At 41.5% G+C, this 24480-nt stretch overlaps 1 protein-coding gene across 1 annotated transcript in view; it reads right to left on the reverse strand.

The window, feature by feature from the left end:
* CARMIL1 (capping protein regulator and myosin 1 linker 1) overlaps nucleotides 1-24480 on the reverse strand; it is a 123840-nt gene that overhangs the window by 28864 nt on the left and 70496 nt on the right. The window contains exons 17-29 of the mRNA XM_081919423.1: nucleotides 23703-23772; nucleotides 21840-21921; nucleotides 20871-20970; nucleotides 20719-20773; nucleotides 14756-14928; nucleotides 14440-14508; nucleotides 11468-11561; nucleotides 10195-10293; nucleotides 8812-8940; nucleotides 8504-8635; nucleotides 4601-4776; nucleotides 1384-1471; nucleotides 332-481 (exon numbers count right to left, since the gene is read on the reverse strand). Coding sequence (XP_081775549.1) covers nucleotides 332-481; nucleotides 1384-1471; nucleotides 4601-4776; nucleotides 8504-8635; nucleotides 8812-8940; nucleotides 10195-10293; nucleotides 11468-11561; nucleotides 14440-14508; nucleotides 14756-14928; nucleotides 20719-20773; nucleotides 20871-20970; nucleotides 21840-21921; nucleotides 23703-23772 — 1417 coding nt within the window. The remainder of the gene's footprint in view (nucleotides 1-331; nucleotides 482-1383; nucleotides 1472-4600; nucleotides 4777-8503; nucleotides 8636-8811; nucleotides 8941-10194; nucleotides 10294-11467; nucleotides 11562-14439; nucleotides 14509-14755; nucleotides 14929-20718; nucleotides 20774-20870; nucleotides 20971-21839; nucleotides 21922-23702; nucleotides 23773-24480) is intronic.

Consider the following 24480-nt stretch of genomic DNA (forward strand, 5'->3'; position numbering starts at 1 on the left):
ACCTGGGTGGAAATTTCTGTGCTGACAGAAGCAACAGTTTGCTGCTGCGGAATGGCTTGATTTATTGAGGTAATCATTCCCTGTGTACTGCCAGTCGCTTATAGAGAGGTAGCAGCATAGCACACACTAAAAGATACCATAAAAAGATAACTACAAGAAATAAAAGTGAAAAGGAAGGGAAAGTGCTACCTTTCCTTTTGTCTGCAATGTTTCTTGGACAAATGTTTCCCACACCATTCATATTTACTAGCTCAATTTTTTCAATAACAACAAGCAGAAGTTTAAACGAACTAGAATGCCGAGATCTAGACAAGGGCAAAAGGTGTCTTACCATGCATGTATCTAGGTCTTCCAGACGTTCGATTTCAGTTAGCTCCTCAACTGTGATGATGGAACGTTTCGCAGGTTTTTCCTCTGCTAGTTCAATATCTAATGATTCCTGACTGGGAAGGGGCTTGCCTCGCCGGGTCAGATGATCAGCCTAGAGGAAAGGTTGAAATAGGAGAAAGTGCTCTTAGTAAAAATGAAAAAAAGTTTGATGCAAAGATCATGAGTCAACTCAAGAGCCCTTCACAGAGCAACTCCTCCCAGAATTGGACAGGGCCTTGTAGGAAATCTAGTTCACACCCACCTCCATGCAGGAAATCCAGAACTAGAGCAACTCCCAGAGATGATTGTCTGGCCTCTGCTAGAAGAGCCCATTATCCCGCCAGGTAATTGGCTCCTTGCCAAACAGCTCTTAACCTCAGGATGTTTCTCCTTATGTTCAACAGAATCTACCCTCCCGCAACTAAAGCCCATTATATTTAGTCCTGCGAGCTCTCTCTGCAACAGAAGAGAAGACGACTTTGTCCTCTTCCAAACAACATTCTTCAAGTATCTGGTTTTCCTACATTCTAGTCAAAGATCTGAACTCTTGAGCAACAATTCTCTGACTATATTACAGAGATTACAGAGGGTTGAGGATGTATGCCACATGACAAGCCTGTTTTTAAATGCATATCCAGTTGAGTCTTTGTCCCCTTCGTCCTCATTCACATTGCTACCTTACTAGTATCAATTTACACAGTATTATACAGATATTTTGTCCATTATGGGTGTTAGTGCCACTGTGGTAGCCATTTGTGTAACTACAACGTGTTACACAATCCTAATTGCAATTACACAATCCTAATTGCAATTATAATTTGATTTCTGACCTGTCCTTCACCCTAACATTGTTGGGTGGATTATAATTAAAAATATAATATTAAAGAACAGTTTGAAACAAAACAGATGGGTATAATTTTGGAAGCTACAGTGCAGGTGAGTGCAACGTAACAGGCAAATCATGCTGAGCTGTTATAAATATCTTGAAATACTCAGATCTGTGTCAGCACTCACCAGTTTATGATGGCAATGTGACAATGCGTCAAGGATCTCATCTACGATTCGGTCTGAGAGAAATGAGGCCACTGTCAACTTCACTTCACTGTGTGAAAGTTGAGAATAAGAAAATGAAAGCTTAATTCACAGAAGAGTTTCCGTTATTCTTTACATTACTGGCTGTATGATGTAAAAGTTACAAAGATCTCAAAATTTCTCCAAGGAGAAATGTATGAATGTGCATGTAGGAACAGAGGACATTTAATAATTATTATTAATATTATGAAAATACACAAAATGCCACACACTCTTTCAGCAAATATGATGAATTATTTCTATCACAAAGAACCAGATGTATTTCTACCTTGTTCCTATCCGTCCATTTGCAAAAAAAATAAAAATAAGAATAATTTATTCCCTCCTTCTGCGATACCAATCAGCACCATTATATGGTTGTAAATTGCACTTATTACAGTGCAGTGTGACAACAACAGAAGTATTTGCACTACAAGGCTGGAACTTCTGGAAGTGTTATGTTGATGTTGTCTCAGGGGCCATTTCAAAGATCTGGCACTCTATACAGATGGAGTGCCTTAAATAACCCACACAACAACCAATGTTGATACATGACATAGTTCATGCAATTATGCCACTGCATAATGTGACATCATTTCAGATGCATGTGTGCCATTGGTTTGTACCAAGCTGCAAAATGTGAGAACAGAGTAGGAACGTATGGCACTTCTGAGCCATGGATGCTTAACAGCTATGTGGGGAGCACAGTTAGGCTGCCCTGGTTTCCTTGCAAGGTTGCTGTGACATCTGCAGCGGTCCTGACCATTGTATCAATAGAATTTGATTGTAAACTTAGCCTGGGAGACGAGAGGGTTGAAGAAGACTGGAAGAAATTCAAGATTTATTTGCAAAAGTATTGTAACTTGGTTGAATCATAACAAGGAAGTCAGAGTAGAAATAACTGTCTACCACTAAATTACAATTTCATATCTGAGTGTAACATAAATATTGGATTTAAGATCATAAACAAGATGATAATTTGCTTGGAAAAATTTGTTTGTAATGATGAAAGTGGAAGCGGGAGACGTGAGGGAGTCCACAATAGAATGATAGAAGGAAAGAATGTTATGAAATTTATTTTGTTTGTGAAATATGCATTTGTATGGAAAAAACCTAATAAAATATTATTAAAAAAAAAGAATTTGATTGTAAACTTAAAAAAAAAAACCTGATGAATTTGCAATTTTGTTACAACTTATCTCAGGGCTTTTGCTTTTGTATTAAACAAGAAGAAATAAAGCAGAGGCTAATTGTTGTAGTAAATAAACCAGGTTACATAGAGTACATGGACAGTAAATCAATATTTCTTTTGCTGATTTGCACTCTGTAGAGGTTTTATAGGAAACATTTCCTTTCCAAACTGTGTTCATCATCATTTTATTTGTGAAAAGGTGTATCTGGAGTAGAGATTCTAGGGCAGTGTTTCCCAACCTTTTTTGGGCAAAGGCACACTTGTTTGATGAAAAAAATCTCGAGGCACACCACCATTACAGCCCCGTGACGTCAGCGCGCAGCGTCACGCCGGGAGGGACGCACGAAAGTGTAACTTTCAATTTTTTCCCCCTCCCCCTTGCCGGGGAACCTCCAAGCTTTGGGGGTGGGGGGGGGGGGAGGAGGCAGCAAAGCGAGGGACTGAGGGACTCCTCCAACGACAAGGGTTGGGGAAGAAGAGAAAGGGCTATTCCGCTCCAGTCACGGGAGGGGAATATGTACTGGCCCAACTGGTGTGCGGTCTTCGGAAAGCGGGGTGCGGAAAGGAAGCCTAGGCTCGGGGTCCACCGACCTCGGCGGAGAAAGGCAACAACCGGAGCCGATTACGAGCCGGCGCGTGCGTGCAGCGGCTGGCCTCAAGCTCGGGAAGCTGCGCGCGGCGATGTTGACGCGGGGCGCGCGAGAGCTTGGGGGCGGGGCGGGAGAGAGAGAGAAAGAGTTGACAGCACCAGGCGCTGTTACTTATTGCGCTGCGGACGCTGCCAGCAACTGCGGTGGTTGTGCGGCGGCCGCCGCCGCAGAACGTCCTCGTCAGTCAGCTGAGCTGCCTGGCGGCGTAGGGAGCCGAGGGGTGGGGCTTCCTTTCTGAAGGAGCTGAGGGTGGGGGTCCTCCGGCGCCTTCGGTGAAACGGCGCCGGCCCAGAGCGCTTCTAGGTCTAGGAGGCTGCCTTTGTGCGCGACGTAAAGCCCTCTTTCCCTCCCTCCAGCCCCGTGTCACATGTGGAAAAGGGGGCTGGATCCAGTGACGCAACTCAGAAAACTGTTAGGGAAGCCAGAGCAGGAAAGTGAGTGGGAGGCGGCGTCGCCGCTTTAACCCACGTTTCCTTTTTGAAAGAGAAACCAGTGTTTCCCAACCTTTTTTGGACTCGCTCGCGGCACACCAGGCAACATCTCGCGGCACACTAGTGTGCCGCGGAACACCGGTTGGGAAACACTGTTCTAGGGGATTTCATTCAGTCTGCATTTAAGGTACCAGCCTGAGTTGCATTTGCCAATATACAGATTGGAATGCATTATCTTTTGGTTTTCACACTTCCCTGAAGTTTGTGATATAGCTCTCAGCTAAACAATAAAGAAAAAAATGCCTCCAAAAATAATGTGGGTTTTTTTGCAGTTTTTTTTTCCAAATTTCAAGACTGATGTGGACTCAGAATGAAAGGGATATATAAATGAACATGTGTAAAATTGACACAGACTGTAAATACATGGTTCTACCCATCCCTAATCTGGAAGCCCCCACCTCAATGGTGATAGCCAACAATTCTCAAGAGATCAAACTAATGAATCATATTTAAAAATCAAATAATGAAATTAATTGTATTCTACATTAACTGTGGCACCATAGCCTGAACTTCAATTTCTATATGTGTTGTATAAGACCTTAGTTCTGTGTCAACAAAACATTCTAATCAGAAAACAAAGTTGGACATGCAATAAACCAGTATGTCTGTTAGGACTTTCTGGACCATGAGATGAGCCAAGAATCAAACACATGGAAATCCAGGGCATAAGTGTTTGACTTAAGGGAGGTAGAAACAAACTAAGCCTAGAACCGCTGGTATTCCCCATTTGCTGTTGCAGGGACAGGTAGATGTCTGTTTTTAACAATATACAATTTAAATATGTGCCACTGAATCCACAGACGAACCGAGAAATCATACCAACTTACCTAATTTTATTACGAATGTCAATGCCAGACTGCTCCAAGAGAACGTTTTTAACAAATGTCCGTGGAATGGAAATCTTTTCAGTGCCTGACTCAATCAGATCTTGCCTTATGTGTGCTTTCTTCATTGCACTTGGACAGAGATTTTCTGCTGCATCAACCATAGACTCAAGCAGTGTCTGTTGCACAAAGTGAAGGAAGGCAAACTTTTTCAAGAAACCATCTGAAATACTGCATGTGCTGCTTTAATGCTAAGGCTTGGTGATGTGCAACTCGCAAATTATGAAGAGAAATCAAATTAAGTTCCAGTTCCTACCGACACTTTCTTCTGCCATGCAGTTTATCCCTAGGCAGATTCATATGAGAACGTCTTTTGAAATTACCCAACATATTTCCAGCATGAATTGTGATACCAGCTCTAGATAACTTCAAGTTTGTGTGTTGGTAGCAGCTGAATAAGATCTACACAAATCTTAGTAAGAATTGATTACAAAAAGGAACAAAAAGGAGCAGCAGCAATGTTTTTAATTGAGTGTAAAATACAGAAGAGGAAATGATATTTAATCAACACTGATCTGCTACCCACTAGACATATGAATGCTAATTCAGTTGCTTCAGTATAGACCTCTATACTATTACCTATAGCAAATAGTGACCCGTTTTAATTTTTTTAATAGCTGTCTACAATAAGGAATTTGAGTTTAAGCAGAATGCACTGCAATTTTAAGTAGCCAGCATTGCTATCTTACATGGAAGATCTCAATAAAAATCTGAATAGTGGCTTTGTTTCTAATAATTCCAAGAACTTAACCCGCCACCCCCCTAAAAACCACCATCAAAGCCTGATCAAATAATGAGCAATGATAGCTCAGTACGGTGGGATTGAGCACCTCTATGAAGTTTGCAGATCAAATTACTTAAACTTGACTTTGGTAAAATGGAAGTTGGAAGAGAAACTGAAATACTTTGTTTTTTGTTTTTTGTTTTCACGAAACTGAAATACTTTGGATGCCAAAAGTAGTTCTGAATTTACAAAAAAAGAAAAAAATTGTTAGGTTTTTTTAATAAAACAACATTATAGATAAACATAATGGTGGCACTTTAAAAATTAAAAAGGGTCAAGCAGGCAACCTGAAGAAGCAGGGTGTTGGGGTTTGAGTAGCAAGACTGACAGCAGAGACAGCATTTGATTCCCTGGGATAAATGTCTGTCATTTCAGTTGTGCAGTCAGAAGAAAGCTGAACTCACACACCCTAGCAGAACCACTAGGAGATCCTAGTTTTGCAACTGTAGCTTTTGGCATTATCCCACATACTAGGCTTGGATGAAAAGCTTGCTCTCAAAGGGTTATTTCTTTGGTGCTGCATTGGCTAGGATTTCATCAAGCTATACATGGTCCGCTTTGGTGGGAGGAGTCTGGAAAAGAAGGTCTTTCAAACTCTATGGTCATGTTCAGACGATGAATAAGTTGGGGTTTTTTTGCCAGTGCACACCTTCTGTTTGCTCCTTCATTCACAGCACCAGCAATCAAACCAGAACACTTCCAGTTAGCTACAGTTTCCTGGTTTGGGCAAAATGGGAAACTGTGGTTTACTTGCTTTGGAAAAAGCCAGAATATTAAGCTGACGCCAAACTGTGGCTACCCTGCCTTGTTCTGAAGAGATAAGCATAAAATGGGATTTCCAAGCCCTACAACATAGGAAAGGGCTGCATGCCAGTAAGTCTTAAATCCTGGGAACTTGTGGGAAGATTTAAGTTTGTCCCTTCAAATGCTTCGGCACTCTGGGGATTTGAATCAGTACTCTAAATTGCAACATTTTTTTTTAATAGCAAAGTGGTGTTTCTATAGTCCTTCATTACCTTCCCACTGACTGAGGCATTTTCTTTTTTCTTTTTTGCTTCTTATGAGCAGAAGTCCAATCTGTAGCTTTAGAGCTGCTACTACGTTCACAAATACACTAACACAACAAGCAGTTGGAAGCAAAAGCCATTGCAGGAGAAATTCCAACACTCTATGTGTGATGATTATGCTTCCCCACAGATAACCCTGAAGGTGACAAATTTCCACTGAATTTTAGGCATTGCTTTTTTCACAATGGAATAGATGCTGCTTAGAAAGGTAAAGAGACCCCAACCATTAGGTCAAGTCATGGCCGACTCTGGGGTTGCGGCGCTCATCTCGTTTTACTGGCCGAGGGAGCCGGCGTACAGCTTCTGGGTCATGTGGCTAGCATGACCAAGCCGCTTCTGGTGAACCAGAGCAGCACATGGAAACGCCGTTTACCTTCCCGCCGGAGCGGTACCTATTTATCTACTTGCACTTTGATGTGCTTTCGAACTGCTAGGTTGGCAGGAGCAGGGACCAAGCAACGGGAGCTCACCCCGTTGTGGGGATTCGAACCGCTGACCTTCTGATTGGCAAGTCCTAGGCTCTGTGGTTTAACCCACAGCGCCACCTGCATCCCTTAGATGCTGCTTACCTTCTCCTAATAATACCTCCCAGGGCTGATTACAACAACTAACATCACTAGGCACTATGATTCCCTTTTAATATGGCACGATCCATTCTCCCTAACTTAGTTTTATTCCAAGTATTACTGTTCTTGTTGGATTTTCTTTTAGGCAGTGAAATAAATTACAGCAGGGGTAGGGAAACTTTGGAGTGTGTGCATGCCGGGTCGTTTTTAGAAAGTCACGGCAACCTGCTCTACATTGAAGACGGCAGGTAGATATGGCAACCTGCTCTACATAGAAGATGGCAGGTAGATATGGGCAAGACTTCAAGGGAACAATTGAGAACTTGAAGCGAAGTCCTGATTGTTCCTTTGCTGGAGCACAGCACACTCCCACTCACAATAGAAACTGCTTCTCCTTCCTTGCACTTCTCTTTGAACCTCCAAAAACTAGAGGTTCCCTTTCCAAAACAGTTTTGAACTGCTCTTAAAGCTTCATGTTTTCTGAAGTTTAAGGAGCCACACAGGACTGTTTGCAAAATGGCTTTCAAGCAGCTCTGTGCTGAAATTTGAAAAATTCTGAAAATCGGGGCATCAAAGCGCAGCTTCACCTGATGTCACTCTGACGTCTGGTGATTGACAGGAGGGTGGCTTTCAGCCTGCAGCAACAGCAGCAGATATGTTCTATGCTTAAGATGACTTTTTATTCCCTTGCTAATTATGCTGTTTTAAATATGCATTTTATATTTGACTTCCTTCAGTAATGTTTTCTTCTGAAACTTTTTTTGTTAATTATATGTGCATTCTGTTAGCTGACATACCGTATTTTTCGCCCTATAGGACACACTTTTTCCCCTCCAAAAATGAAGGGGAAATGTGTGTGCATCCTATGGGGCGAATGCAGGTTTTCGCTGAAGCCTGAAGGCGGGAGGTCCCGCCGGGTGCGCAAGGCTTGCGGGCAGCAGCCTGCATCCCAAAGCACGGGGCGAGCTGCGGAGCCCGCCCCGTGCTTTGGGCAGATGTCGGCAAGCCTTGCGCGCCAAGCTCGCAAGGCTTGCAGGCAGCAGCCTGTTCTGGGGGCTGGGGTCAGGGGAAGCTCGGGCTTCCGCCGCACCAGCCCCGTGCCTGGGGGGGAAATAATTTTTTTTTCTTTATCCCCCCCCCCAAAAAAAACTAGATGCGTCCTATGGGGTGGTGCGTCCTATGGGGCGAAAAATACGGTACTTCATACTGTTTTGTTTTATTTCTTGTTTTATTTCTTTAAGGTAACATTTTCATTTCCGGTAAATTATGTTGCTTTGAAGGTATACTTTATATCTGACTTCCTTCAGTAAAGTTTTACTCTGGATTATTGTATTTGAAAGCTTCAACGTGTTGTAAGCCACTTTGCTTCCCCCCCCCCCCTTTAAAATATAAAGCGGTATAGAACTGAACTGAAAAATAATAATAATACCTTGAGTTGATCATCGACGACTCTGGTAACCTCCCCAGCCATCGATTCTAGTGTCTCCTGGATTGGGTTGGATAAGGAACCATTTGCTCCTGCCCATGAAGGTCCACCAAGATGATACAGATTGGGCAGTAACTGTAAAAATTATTGCAACAAATTAACTCAAATTAATCATTATCTACAGAATCCTGTTAAGCAGGTAAACGTAAATAATATATATTTAAAAATACTTAATCTACATTAATATTTTAATAGTGATTTATTCTATTGGAATTAGTATGCCAGTAACATAAAAGCCTGGTACCACTTACAGTTTTGGAGTTCTTCGCATCTTTCATAAGTCTTTCTGCTGATTTCAGATCTTCCTGTATTGTATCAACACCACAGTTTCTTAAAGAGTTGATATGGTCTTGCACTTTGACACATATTCTGTCGATCATCTACAGAGAAACAGAGTGGGAAGAAAAGATAATATTAGCAACCATCAGAAAAGCTGTAAAACATTTTCATTCCCAGTATTCTGGGTAACCTTATGGGGGCCACATGATGGCTAGAGGCAAAAATGGGCAGAGCAAGATTAATCCAGAATGCGGCAGCTAGACTAGTGACTGGGAGTGGCCACTAAGACCACATAACACCAGTCCTGAAAGACCTACATTGGCTCCCAACATGTTTCTGAGCACAGTTCAAAGTGTTAGTGTTGACCTTTAAAGCCCTAAATAGCCTCAGCCCAGTATACCTGAAGGAGCGTCTCCACCTCCATTGTTCAGCCTGAGGTCCAGCGCTGAGGGCCTTCTGATAGTTCCCTCACTGCGAGGAGTAAGGTTACAGGGAACCAGGCAGAGGGCCTTCTTGGTAGTGGCGCCTGCCCTGTGGAATGCCCTCCCATCAGATGTCAAGAGAATAAACAACTATCTGACTTTTAGAAGGCATCTGAAGGCAGCTCTGTTTAGGGAAGTTTTTAATGTTTGATGTGTTGTTGTGTTTTTAATATTCTGTTGGAAGCCTCCCAGGGTGGCTGGGAAGACCCATTATTATTATTATTATTGTTGTTGTTGTTGTTGTTGTTGTTGTTGTTGTTGTTGCTGCTGCTGCTGCTGCTGCTGCTGCTGTTGTTCAGCAGTTCAATTTCTACATGTGCTCACAGAGCCTTCTCTACTCTCCACCCAGGCAAGCAGGAGGCATCATCAGAATTCAAGGACACAAGCCAACCATGCAAAAACAGTCAAGAAGGGTGTAAGGCAGAGCTAGTGAGAGATGTGGCCTTGGGGGAGGCCCAAGGGTCTGGCAGTGATCCTAGGAAGGTCACATTTGGCTCCTGGGTCAAATCTTACTTCAGACTTAGAATGGTGGTTTAGCAGGCGATGGAAAGAATCTGATGTTCAGGAATACGTGTTGGGATCCACAGTTCTACACATAGTCAGTTCAAATCATACTGTTAGGTTCAAAATCTCCTTCCCTACTGAAGCACCTCTGAAAATATGCTCCACAAGGTTGGGGACCCTTCAAAATAGAAGGTGGGGCAGGAGGTTTTGTGGAGAAATTGGTGAAAGTTATCTCCCCTCCACTTCCATTTCTGAAAACCTTTTCTGTGAGTGGAATTTTATGGAGACCAATTTAAATCCAACCCACTGAAAATTACCATAGTTTTTTGTTTGTTTCCTTGCTTGCTTGTTTAAGTGAAATGTATTCACCTGCTGTGTTGTGCTAGTAACTATGCCCTGCTGCAGTCTGTATGCTTGTTCCTGTAGATATTTTCGGGTCTCATGATTGCGAAGCAAATAATTTTCTATCTGAGAACAGAAGTAAAAAGTAAGTTAGGAATATATGTGCATGAGTATGCACACAAACAGTTAACGTATTTGTTTTTAAAAATCAAGTGAGAAAAACAATGAAAGAAATGCAATTTCACGCAACTGATACAAAATGAGTAAACGAGATTGGATCAAAAATGAGTCAAAAGAAAAGGGGAGTACTATTTGAGGCAGGAAAAGTATTATCATCATTAATTTATTGAATTTATATACCGCCCTACACCTGGAGCTCTCAGGGCAGTTCACAGAAAATAAAGCAAAACGTGTTTGCCACCACCAGCTGTTCTGATACATCCCAGTATTTAAAGCACAAAACTTAACAGCCACATTTCTCAGATAATATTGTTAATATTCTCTATATCTGCAGTCACTAGCAATTAGTAAACAGAACATGTACAAATAGCACCACACATACATGTATTTAGATTGAGGGACAAGGGAAATCCTATGGAAAACTTCAGCAGGTTTCCTTGCATTAAAATGCAATTGGGAATTCCTTAATCCAGTGGATTCAGATAGTAACAGGCACAAGTCATTGGTTCAGTTTTTTCCATGGTGGTGCCTTCCTTTGCAACTTTTGGGTGGGGCCCCAACCACCCAATCACTGGAGATGCGAAATTGTTTTTTTAAAATAATTACTAACTGGAAAAAAAATTCTGTTCCGTTGTTTTTGTGTTTTAATTGTAATAACAAATATTATTTTTAACATTGTAATTACAAATTGCTTTGAGTACTGGAAACAGAAAAGTAACTAAATGTATTTATAAAATGGGATAAAAGTGGCAAGTACCATCATGTCCAAAGGTACTTTCAATTCATTGATTTTCACATATGTGAAATACATCCGTTTTATTTGTGTTATGTACCAAAAAATTCTGCTTAACTAGCACTACATAGGACTGTTTACATTATGCTATTATTTCTGTTATTTTCACTTCTCACACTTTATTTGGAGGGAGAGTTATTTTCATGCACTTTTGGATATCATAACCTTTGCAAACATACTCATATGGGCCCCCAGGGTTAAAACACACACACACACGCACACCTCAAGAATTTTGTTCTTTCAACCATGAAATGACAAGCATTTAATAATATTAGTTTCTTTGCTTCTCCCTGTCCATCCCAATCTATAAGTAACTGTAGGCAATACCTTTTGAAGTGCCTCTTCGGTTTTTTCAGGGCTTGTTTTAAGTGCTTGAGACGCATCATTCACAGGTATAGGCATGAATCTTAATGTATAATTTCTTTTTTAAAAAAAGATGTAGAAAAAAATCAGGTTAGACGGGCACATAGAAAAAAGAATTATTTCTAACATTTCTGTAAACTTCCTAGTCCCTTTATCAAATGCGCACATTTTGTTATACACAAGCTGAAACGCTGTATCAATATATAGTTTCCAGGACTACATTTCAAAATGGCTTTGAAACATAGCTGAGATGTAAAAAGTTATATATATGGTGTTCTGCATCAGTTTGCAAGTAGATTCTTACACCCCTTCTTAGAAAATAGATCTCAGTCTTTCATATAGATATAGGAAAATAACTTAACCCATCTAAATATTTTCTTGAAATCAAGCTTTTTAAACAAGTATGCCTAATGAAAATAACAGAGGCTGCACAGCAGTTGTGTTTCATAGCATATAAGAGTATGAATAATAACTACCAAGTGGGAAAAAATGACTGTACAGGGAAGTTTTTAATGTTCAATGTCTTACTTTGCTTTAATTTGTTGGAAGCCTACCAGAGTTGGTGGGGCAACCCAGCCAGATGGGTGGCATATAACTAACTAACTAAATAAATAAACACCTGCAAAATAAAATGTGACTGCCCTATATAATCTTACATTTGGCACAAACACAAAGCTGCTTCACAGTTTTCTTAGTTGACAAGTTTTTTTAAACCATATCTAATATGAAATATGACTTGTTTTCACCCTTACCACATAAATGGCCTATTTCAAGGAACCAAAACTGCTTCATGTTTGGCATCTCTCAGTCATTCTTTTGGTTTGTTGGGGATGACAGTTAAAGTTCTGCTATGACTACTTAAGAATCAGCAGCACTACAGAATCCAAATTTGATGCGCCCTTTCCGGCCAAATTCATCCCTCACCAATCCCTGACAGTTATTCAGACCACAAGCAGGGACCATTTGAGCTTCAGAGGTGGCTCAACAAGCACCCGAGCCAAGCCAGTAAGGTATAGTGGTTAGCACACAGCTTGAATCTGGTTCAAAACATTACACGCCAAGTGGGTTCCATCTTTCTCATGTCTGCAATGTTTGATCAGCCCACATCGTCCTGTGATCCCCTTCAACAGGTTATTGCACTTTACAGACCCCAATGCAAACAAGACCCCATTTTACAGATCCTGCAGCTCACATTCAGGCAAACCGCAACCCTAAAAATAATCTCTCCTTGTCTCTGCAAACTTTCTCCCTCTTAGTTGAGGCAGGGGCCCTTCCCACAGCTGTCTGACTTAACAGCCTACCTTCCTGCCTTTTGCTTGGTTAATGACTCGGCCATTATTAAATAACTGGCTTGTGTTATTTCCAGCCCTTGCTAGATCCAGGAATTTAGGAGTTTGCTTAAATTCTAAACTTTTACTGAATTCAGAGATCCAGAGGAGTCTGACCCGCCCCCCCAATCCTAAAAATATATTTCCAAGGGGAAAGTTCTCATTTCCAAAGACAATTCAGGAAATTTAAAATTCAACATCTGAAAGAATAACCAGCATGTATTTTCACCCCTATATTTACTGTTTCATACTGAGTGCAAAATACATGGATAAAATGCAACTGAGCTCCTTGGAGGAACAGCAAAATACAATAAATTACAGTGGTACCTCATGTTACATACACTTCAGGTTACAGACTCCGCTAACCCTGAAATAGTACCTCGGGTTAAGAACTTTGCTTCAGGATGAGAACAGAAATCATGCTCCGGCGGTGCGGCAGCAGTGGGAGGCCCCATTAGCTAAAGTGGTACCTCAGGTTAAGAACAGTTTCAGGTTAAGAACGGACCTCCGGAACGAATTAAGTACTTAACCCAAGGTACCACTGTATATGTATTTTATAAAGTAATGCAGGATATATGTTATTTAAAGAGAACAAGCAAATAGGAAAAAAGAAATTTAAGCAGTCTAGCAATGTTACTCGTATGCCCAACAGGTGTACTGCTAGCCTATTTAAGTTTTCTGACAACAGATGTAGCAACTAGATCTTCCATGCAAATATAAACCACTGAGTGGTTTATAAAAATTTGGAATGAGGGATAACAACCTACTTTAAAAATATGACTAAATAACCCATAGGCTTCTGCAGAATTAGCTTGCAAAACTATAGCCCTTTGTTTAATGAATACATGACGTTATCCACCAAAATGTCAGTAACTGTGGGAGTCTCGACCTCTTCCTGTGCTATATATTGACTTATTTTTCACTGCTGTGATCCTAATCTATGTTTGGAGTTTTTGTCTCTTGGATTATAACACATTTCTAAAGAGTTATTTCCCACCCTGCAGCCCTGATACAGTCCTGAAAATTCCAGTTATCATAATGCACAACAAGTGGGTTTTTTCATAATTATCTCAACCTGATTCTAGACTTTGCATTTTCAGTCCTGCAGTGCAACCATCAATAAATCACTCCCTATTGAACCAAAGTAATTAAGATGAGAGAATGCAACACTGTTTGTTGTTCTTCATAATGGTTTTCATATTTCTGTAGCAAATATATAACTTCACTGTTACAGTTTGAAAAACTCCCAAACCAATCATTCTCATGCTGTTAAAAAGGAAAACATTGTACTTCTTTTACTCTATTGTTGCAAAAAAAGGGATACTTTGGAAGAAAGAAATAGTTTATCTAAAGTAAGGTTAATTTTTTAATGCAAAAAACAACTACGTACCCTGATAGCAGAAGAATTAGTTACATTACTTGATCTGCTAAGAAGCATATGGAAGAGAATGTTTTCTAATAAAGATGTTTATTAGTTTTCTAATAAAGAACACACACCCCTCTTAACAAATGTTGACATAAAAGGCTGTCTTCCCCATTAAGAACTTTGCTGATCACAGCTGGGGCCATCTTTGTGACAATTATAATACACAACTGGGTGGAACTTACTTTTCTAGAGCCACTGCTATATCTTGGAAACCCTGGGCAGAGATATTATTCTTGTCCCATATAACAGTTCTGTTGAGAAAATAGAAATGACACAGGTGAACGGATGAAGTTGTTTTTTAAAAGAAACAAACAAACACATATTAAAAACTATCAGTAGTAGTGCATTTCCAGTATTTAGAACAGAGTAGATCTGTATGTTTGGTTTGGGAGATTAGACAATATGCAAGAAACTCATGAACAAAGCATGGGCTATGGCATGCAAGACAGACATTGTTCAAGTTAAGGAAGATGTTATGTTTAAATAGGCACATAATACCTGAGTTTGGTGTTTATTTGAAGAGCCTTTGCTAGCATTTTTGCCCCCATGTCTCCCATGCCGTTTCCACTAATATCCACTTTTGTAAGAGATGTATTGCTGCCCAAAGCATTGATGATAATAGTAACCTCCGTCTTCAGCTTGGAATCTGCTAGAGACAGCGACTGCAAGGGCTGCAGAGTAAATAAAGAACAGGCATATCACTGCACTACCCCTTAAAGGTAAAGGGTAAAGGGACCCCTGACCATTAGGTCCAGTCATGGCCGACTCTGGGGTTGCGGCACTCATCTCGCTTTACTGGCTGAGGGAGCCGGCGTACAGCTTCCGGGTCATGTGGCCAGCATGACTTAGCTGCTTCTGGCGAACCAAAGCAGCTCACGGAAACGCCATTTACCTTCCCGTCAGAGCGGTACCTATTTACCTACTTGCACTTTGATGTGCTTTCGAACTGCTAGGTTGGCAGGAGCAGGGACCGAGCAACGGGAGCTCACCCCGTCGCGGGGATTCGAACCGCCGAACTTCTGATCAGCAAGTCCTAGGCTCTGTGGCTTAACCCACAGCACCACCCGCTTCCCACACACGACCCCTTATGCTAGCCCAAATCATTAGATCAACCGGCAGCACAGTTCTGCACAAGATGCCTTGACACAGGAAGTTCTAAGTGAAATGCTACAAATGTAGAATTTTACACTACAAAAGAGCAATACATTCCATCATATTATTTGAAGCTACTGCAAGGCGCAGGCCTGGTTCATATGATCACCTCAATCAGGCGTGGAGAACCTGTGGCCCTTCAGATGTGGCTGAACTGCAACTCCCCTCATTCCTGATCGTTGGCCATGTTGGCTGGGGGAGATGAAAGGTCTAGTTCAGCAGCATCTGGAAGCCACATATTCCCCACCCCTGGGTCCAGACCATGGTGCAGATGGCTGCAAATGAGCTGCAACAAGTTCTGGACACGTGAGGTCCCCTTCCCTTCTCCTCGTCTTTTGTGCACATGAGATATAGAGTAAAAAGCTTTAATAAGAAGGACACTGACAAACTGGAATGTGTCCAGAGGAGGGCAACCAAAATGGTCAAAGGCCTGGAAACGATGCCTTATGAGGAACGGCTAAGGGAGCTGGGCATGTTTAGCCTAGAGAAGAGGAGGTTAAGGGGTGATATGATAGCCATGTTCAAATATATAAAAGGATGTCACATAGAGGAGGGAGAAAGGTTGTTTTCTGCTGCTCCAGAGAAGCGGACACGGAGCAATGGATTCAAACTACAAGAAAGAAGATTCCACCTAAACATTAGGAAGAACTTCCTGACAGTAAGAGCTGTTCGACAGTGGAATTTGCTGCCAAGGAGTGTGGTGGAGTCTCCTTCTTTGGAGGCCTTTAAGCAGAGGCTTGACAACCATATGTCAGGAGTGCTCTGATGGTGTTTCCTGCTTGGCAGGGGGTTGGACTCGATGGCCCTTGTGGTCTCTTCCAACTCTATGATTCTATGATTCTAACCTTTTAAAAGGAAAAACACACAACTAACAAAACCTAACCCTCAATACATCAGTTGCTAGACATTATAGACAAGAAGAGTGCTGCTGCACTGAAGTCCTGCATGTGGGCTTTTCTTGGGCATCCAGTTGGCCTATGTTAAAAAAACAATGCTGGACTGGATGGGCTACTGGCCTGATCCAGGAGGCCTCATGTTATAACTATGCTTTTTTTTTTTTTGACAACATCTAGAAATATAAAATACCCTCTGCAGCTGAATCTGCAGCTCAGTGTCAACACACAAACACACACAGACATACACATGCTGCAGGAGCTCTCTAGATGGCTTGAAAAAGATTATTTTTTCTTGCCACCGCTATACAGTAAGATTAAAAACCCAGAGGGATGGTGCTAAGTTGGAGCTTCCCATTATGCAAACTAGGAAGGCAATGCGCTGTGACTACATAATTGAAAAGCCTGTCCTTGACAAAGAAATGTAACCGTTTTAGTTTAAATGACAGCTATCAAATTACTGTATTAATTCTCCTAATCTCCAAGTGCGCCCTTACTTTATTCGCCACATAATTTAGAGAGCATTAGCTTCACATTAGCCTGGTGCTTGGGAATGGTAGCAAAAGTTTAATTGAGGTGCTTCGTGCTTCTGTCGTAGGTTCTAGCACAAAACTGTAACAGTACAGCTCATCCTTCTGAAATAATAATCAGCTCAGCAATGCTTGTTTACAGTGTGCACGGCAGAGGAAATTTTAAAAAAGTTAATTGGAACAGAATGCAGGAGTTCACCATCATTACTGAGAGTGAGCAAGGGATAAGCTTATCTCTTCAATAATATGTACCATAAGGGATGGGAAATCTGTGGCCCTGGACAACAGCTCCTACTAGCTCAGCCAGGATGGCTAATGCTTGAGGATGATGAACGCTGTAGTCCAGTAACATTGAGAGCACCACATCTTTCCTGTGAATACATTCCTCCTTCCACACTAAGGCTTTCCTGTTCTTTAAACCTGCTTTCTCTGCTTTCATACTAAAAGTGGAACATCTGGCCTTTAATCACAGTCTCAGAAAGAGCACAACTTATTCCTGCATCCAATTGACTCTCAATTACCTAATTATCCTGGTCACGCTGGTAGTTGGGCCCATGGAAAAGTTAAGAACTATTCACCCCATACATGCTTGAAAAGAAAGGCTCTGTGTTTATCAATCTTAGGCCCTATGAGGGGACTGGTAGAGGCCAAATGTTTCTGCCTAGCATGGCTGTGAGGTAAATTTAAAAAACCTGTATAGGGTCTGCCAAATGATCACAGTACTATTTTAATATTTTAGTATTTCGACACTGGATAGTCATTGGTATAAAACACACCCATGTAATAAAAACCACAAGACTTAATGATTATTATACAAAAAGTCAGATTTTAGAATGAATGGATCCAATACTCCCAAACATTCTTATGTCAACCTAAGACAGACATTGCACCAGTCTGTCAAATCCAATAAAATGAAGGCTTTAAATACCATTTCATATGACAACTTTCTTACACACTACTCTGCATGAAAGCATCTATGCCAATATGCAGAGTAGTGTGTGAAAATGGCATGAGTTTCTGTGTTATCATAATTATACCCTGAATTGACTCCTGCACTTGAAACCAGGTGCTGTGCCAAGTATCATCAAGTACTGCAATTCCAAAATTAGAGTTATTTTATTCTTAGGGAACCCATTCCAACACTTCGTGCTCCCATCATGTAACACCAGGAAAATTAGAGGTTTGTCTGCAGACTGAAGTCATTTATCTATAGAGGGGAGATAACTGTCCTCCCCCTTTCCAATTGTCCAGGTGTGGATATTTGGTCCCTTTTTCTTGCTCAGGATTATTTCTATGCATTTCTGATACTCGATGGACCCTTTTGCCTTCCCTATTCCAACAAATCCCTAAGAGATAAATGATTACAAAACTCTGGATTTTTTTAACCTATTTAAGGCTGTGAAATTGCACCCTCCTAATTACTATTTGACTCATCCCTAGAAGGAGACTTCTCTAGTTCCCAAAATATCTTTCTTTCTGACTCCAAAATTTGACTTACTCCTCTAAAATTGGGAATGTGGCTCTATTCAGAGCTTAAAGGTAAGGGGCCCCTGACCATTAGGTCCAGTCGTGGCCGACTCTGGGGTTGCGGCGCTCATCTCGCTTTATTGGCTGAGGGAGATGGCGTACAGCTTCCTGGTCATGTGGCCAGCATGACTAAGCTGCTTCTGGTGAAACAGAGCAGCACATGGAAATGCCATTTACCTTACCACCAGAGTGGTACCTATTTATCTACTTGCACTTTGACGTGCTTTCGAACTGCTAGGTTGACAGGAGCAAGGACCAAGCAACAGGAGCTCACCCTGTCACGGGGATTCGAACCGCCAACCTTCTGATCGGCAAGTCCTAGGCTCTGCGGTTTAACCCACAGCGCCACCCGTGTCCCATATTCAGAGCTTAATAGATCACAATTGCCCTCATCATCATAATGTCCCTGGGGGAAATTTGAAGGAGAGACAGGGATAAAAGAAAAATCAATCTGCATTAGTGGACAAATGGTTGTTAAAAATAGCTCGGAGCTGTTTAGTGGTCATTTTGTTTGGAATATTTCTCCATATAGTCGACCTTATTAGTTGTCCAGTTCAGAGACATTGGTTGCCTAATAAAATCAAAGACAAATAATCTGCACTTTTATTAATACTGGCCTGAGATGAGTCATACTTTGATATATTAAGCTTAATATAACGATAATTTAGAGGGCAATTCTTTGCTCTTGAGTTCTGAAAGCACAGAACCCTGAACCAAATCCTATGAGGGTCTGGAGATCAATTATCCCTGAAAGAGAGACATGAACTGGCATTTATTCATTAGGATGCTCCAATGATTTATTAATATACTGTTAAGATTTCAGCATCAAATTAAATCTCACTTCTAGAAATAGGGTATCAGTGACACCATTAGCCAGGTTGTTCAAAATCCCCTGGAAAACATCTACAAATCCAGTTTCTGGATTAGAACAATAGGCTATAAAAACCCAATTACTCATTTGGGGGAACTGTGAGGAATCTTTCAGTTTTTAAAATGCTCATTCTGTCCAAGTGGTCACATGAAATCAGATTAGATTTTTGAAGCAGCTTAGGGGACCTAAGGCGATACCTAGTTAGTATTAAAATTAGCCTGTAAAATATAAAATTGAAATAAAAATGTATATACAAACAATAAAACAGGAAACAGCCCTGATTAAGTCAATGTAACAGAGGAATTTCTGATCCTGCCAAATTTAAATCGCTAATAGAGTTTCCAGGAGTTCTAAAAAGTCTCTCAGAGGTTAAACACAGGTTTTCATACTTGTATTTGCATGAATACTTAATACATTAACATAACCTCAGTGTTATCAATGACAGTTCTAAAAATATAACAAAAAATCTTGTGGCATACAATAATGAAAAAACTGTAACAAACATAAATCCCCTTAAAGACCCAAGCAAACTCTAACTCTGCCAAAGTGCCACCCCAAAGTTTGATGTCTTTTGATACTGTCTTTTGGCTGCCACTGCCCCTTCCCAGAAGCAACATCTTTTGAAGTTTCAGCCACGAGGGATGGGGGACATGATTGGTCACCTGGCCTAAATGGAATACATATGATCTTGCTGTTAGTAGGAAGAATTCCTTTTCGGCAAGAAGCCTGGCAGTTATATGGTCTCACTTAGCCCTGGGTGGAACCTACACTCCCATGCTGACAGCTAGTTGCTATGTACTATCTGGAACTGTTTCATCCTGCTGATAGTTAATGTAGGAGAGACCAAAGGAGGACAACCCAGGCTTTGCTTTCTCACCAGCAGGTGACTGGCATTGTTATAGACAACAATGCCAACCATCTGCTTGGCCGATGTAGGAGGAGAACCAGTAGATAGATAGATAGATAGATAGATAGATAGATAGATAGATGATAGATAGATAGATAATCAGACAGACACACACACACACAGACACATTCGTTCTGCACTCAATTCCAAAGCACTCAAACTGAAATTTCCATTTTCTTTGCAGCGAAAAACAAAAAACAAGCTTTTTATGGTGAGCAGGTAAACTTCATATGACCTCATAACAACAACCCCAGACAATTGTAGAACGCGATTTTGGATCTCAGGAGTAAGGGAAACTGTTGTTAAAAAGGCAGGTAAATGGACCTTTGAATATTTGTTACTATCTATAAAGCACAAGTGTAGGCCAAAAATCAATCAGACCCTTAAAATGTTTCAACACTTTCAAAAAAAAAGATTGTGTTTTTTCAGTACATAGCTCATTGTTTGCTATATAAATTTGAACCGGCTAAAAAATAAACCTGACTAATGCTTTCGCCTAGTATATATTGTTGACTAATAGCTGCAAGTGAGAGATGGTGGTGTTTAAGACAACTTTAAAGTAGTAGCGTAATCATACTCACGGAATCTTCATCTTGAATCATTTGTACTAAATTATCAAGTACAGGGGACAGATTTCTAAAAGAGGCAACAAGCAAGAGAAAAGGTGAAACCAGCAGTTTTTATTGATTATTCCATTTTAAAAACCCCTCCCACAAATAAATAAAAATCTTACTTGGATTTCATGTTGTTAAAGTTTTTTCCTAATGCCAAGTGTCTTATTGATCGGTTTTTACTAAGCCAGACTATAAGGGTTGAAAGGTCAGATTCCAGGCCTGTGAGGAACCAGATGAAATGCACAGTTAAAATAGATCCCCACGCATGCATTTTGTCACAGGAGTTTCAATCTATAGTTAGAGAGTACTTTCACACCAATTTCCTTAATTAGCAAGAGCACATGCTTTGGTGGATGAAAAATGTGATCTAGTCCCTTATTTTCCTATGGAAAAGCCGTTTTGAGAAGACAATTTTAAAAAGGAAACCAGTAGGTAGAGAAAGGCTTCTTTACTTCAAATTGCCAATTTCCTGAAGATGCTTTTCCCCAGGAAAGCGAACATTGAGCATTGGGTACATGCACAATAGGTACTTGGGCTCTCAGCATAATGGCTGCTATGCAGACAGCTATGTGTTTCAGCAAAGGAAGACTCTCTCATTCTTTTGAGAGTTATGGCCACAATATATTGTTTAGCTAATTTTAGTTGCTTTGAAAAGCAATATAATTCTCCAGCAATTTGATCCTGTTTTGAATGGCTTCAATAACTGCTGCCCAAGAAGATTAATAGCATGAGAATAAAATGATGCAACAAGTGTTTTGCTCTGTGTCTAGACTAGAAAAGAACATCTGACGGAAGTATATTTCAGCATTAGGCTTTTAAGGGTTTTGTGGAAAAATGAGGTTGATTGCATACTTAATTATCCTGTTCTTCAATTCCCCCCCCCCACAGCCTATTATATAATGAAATCAGACTTACTACTCAATGCTAACTATGTTTCTCAGCAAGTCAGATTGCTTTCAATAGGAGTTTTGTCCAAATAAAGCAAGTCCCATCAGGTATGCAGTCTACTTGCAAGAAATATGCATAGGATCACACCATAAATCACCCACATTCCTTAATCCTCTGTGCAGACTTATATGAGTCCTTACCATTGTCTGAAATATCAAGGCTGGCGATATTATGTATTTCTGCTATGCATCCTTCTAAAACCTGCGCACCTCCTGATCTTAGCTAGAGGGGGAAAAGAAAGCATTAGATACCTTTTCACTGAGGGAGTGCTGAGAATGTGGAAAGCAGAGGTTTGCAAATAATGCAAACTATAGTACGAATAAAGCTGAAGTACCAGTACTTCATTTTTTCTGAAAGTAGCTGTTAGCATTTTGTTTAATTGCTACCCTATCGAACAGGAATAATATCTCATGACAAAGTGTATGCTATAAAGGATGACGATGATGAAGAAGAAGAAAATACAAACTACATGCAATATCCTGCTGCTCCTTTCATTAAGTTCAAAATAGCTTCCCAATTCTCCCTGATCTAGGCAGTGATCAGCTTCACATCTGCCTAACCTCTATTCTATGAAAGTATGACACGTTCTGGGGACGCAGGTGGCGCTGTGGGTTAAAGCCTCAGCGCCTAGGACTTGCCGATCGAAAGGTCGGCGGTTCGAATCCCTGACGCGGGGTGCGCTCCCACTGCTTGGTCCTAGCGCCTGCCAACCTAGCAGTTCGAAAGCACCTCCGGGTGCAAGTAGATAAATAGGGACCGCTTACCAGCGGGAAGGTAAACGGCGTTTCCGTGTGCGGCTCTGGCTCGCCAGAGCAGCGATGTCACGCTGGCCACGTGACCCGGAAGTGTCTCCGGACAGCGCTGGCCCCTGGCCTCTTAAGTGAGATGGGCGCACAACCCCAGAGTCTGTCAAGACTGGCCCGTACGGGCAGGGGTACCTTTACCTTTACCTTTATGACACGTTCTGCTATAAAACAACCAAAGCTCTCCTGCACCCAAGTACCAGCAATTAAAAAGATGCTCTGCAAAGGGAACATGTGTAGTGGATAGGCAGGAAGTGAGCTGCTTTGGGGTTAATAGTTGAGAGGCTGCAAGTAATAAATGATGTGTACTTACACAGTGACCAAGCTAATGGAAGCAGGAGGGGGGAAAGTTAAAATACATCAGAGCTGAGCAACTAAAATAGAAGTATTTTCTGCAATAAAATCAGCAGTACATAGCAATGAAGTTTTGGATCAGAGTTAGTAAGTTAGCAGTTAGTCACAAGATAAAACTGAAGTGGTGAGGAAAGGAAATATTTTTTTTTTTTCTAGGCATGATGAAGCCTTGGCTCTGTTGTGTAGACTAAAAGGACCAAGCAGCCTATAAGGAAAGGCAAAGCTGATATCCCGCTTGATATTAATACATTCCTCTCAGAAACAGATAAAACTAAGAAAGGTACTCTGGCTGCTTGCAAGAAGCTGGGCTGGCACTGGGGTATTTAAAGTGGGCAGCTGAAAACTAATTGTACTACTGATAAAAAGGAAACATTCACAAGTTTTCAACAGCATCAACAAGTCTGCTGTCACGCACAGAGAGCCTAACCACTGGGGTCCTGCTAGCTAGGGATTATGGGAGTTGTAGTCTAAAGGCAGCTGAAGACACAAGTATGGGAAACCCTGGATTAAGATAACCTTTTTCAGTTTTGCTTACACTGACTATTTCTTTCAACAGCAAGGCCCTAATAATAATAATAATAATAATAAAATAATAGACCTTCATCTGAATTTCCTCAGTTTCAAAACAGATTGCCATTTTTGCTGCTGCTGTTCAGAAAATCACAGCATAATAGATGCATGTCTGTACAATAGGTGCACTTGTACACAAGGCCAGGCATGTTCTGTAAACAGGTTTTAAAATTGGCTTATTGCTTCTTCAGCATGGCCAACACAAAATATACAGAAACCATTATGTTTAAGGAGAACAATATAATTGTGACATTATAGATTGTAAGCATTTCCTACCTCACAGCTGCTCAGATCTAAAAACACCTCCTTCACATTTTGGTTACAAGCGAGACCCAGTAAGAGTGCTCTGAAAAATGAATTAGAATTATTATTATGTGTCAGGACTGCCTCCAGGTCCCAACTCACAGAGGACTAACGCCCAGTTGATTTAATGTACAAAAGTCTTTATTGAAGTTTAGTTTCCATTTCAAACCCCAGAGCGTGCAGCCCTACGTCTTGACTTCAGATCGGCGAAGTCCCCTCTGAATCACTACCCCTTCCGCACCAGTTTAAGATCCTGGCCCGGCTCCACCTCCTCCGCTGTTCTTTCCTCCTCTGGGTCCTTCTGCCCCCTGGGGTTTCCTCCCTTCTGGACTCTTCTGACGCTGACCCTCCTGAGTCTTGCCCTTCCTTCCGGCGGGCTTTAGGACCTGGCTCCCCATCCGGGCTACCTGCTGTGCCGCTCGCCTGTACATTTGAACTTGGCGCGCGCGCCCAGCCGGTAACCTTCCTCCTGACCGTTCCCCCGCTCTCCGATGTGGGCGTGGTCAACCCTGACTCATCTCCTCTCGCTGGTGGCGAGAACACTGTTCCCGATTCCTGGGACCCCTCCCCCCTACTGTGCTCTGGTGGGGAAGCTGGTCCTGATTTCCAGCTGCTGCTCAAGGAGTCCCCGCTGGCCCCTTCCTTCTGGGGCTTCCCCTTTGGCACCCCCCTCGCCCTGGCCATGGGCGCTCCCTTCTGTGAGTCTTCCGATTCGCTGGTGAGACTCGTGGAATCTCTCTGACCACTGTCA

The sequence above is a fragment of the Podarcis melisellensis genome, assembly GCF_964234715.1.
Source record: "Podarcis melisellensis genome assembly, chromosome: 7".
NCBI lineage: Eukaryota > Metazoa > Chordata > Lepidosauria > Squamata > Lacertidae > Podarcis > Podarcis melisellensis.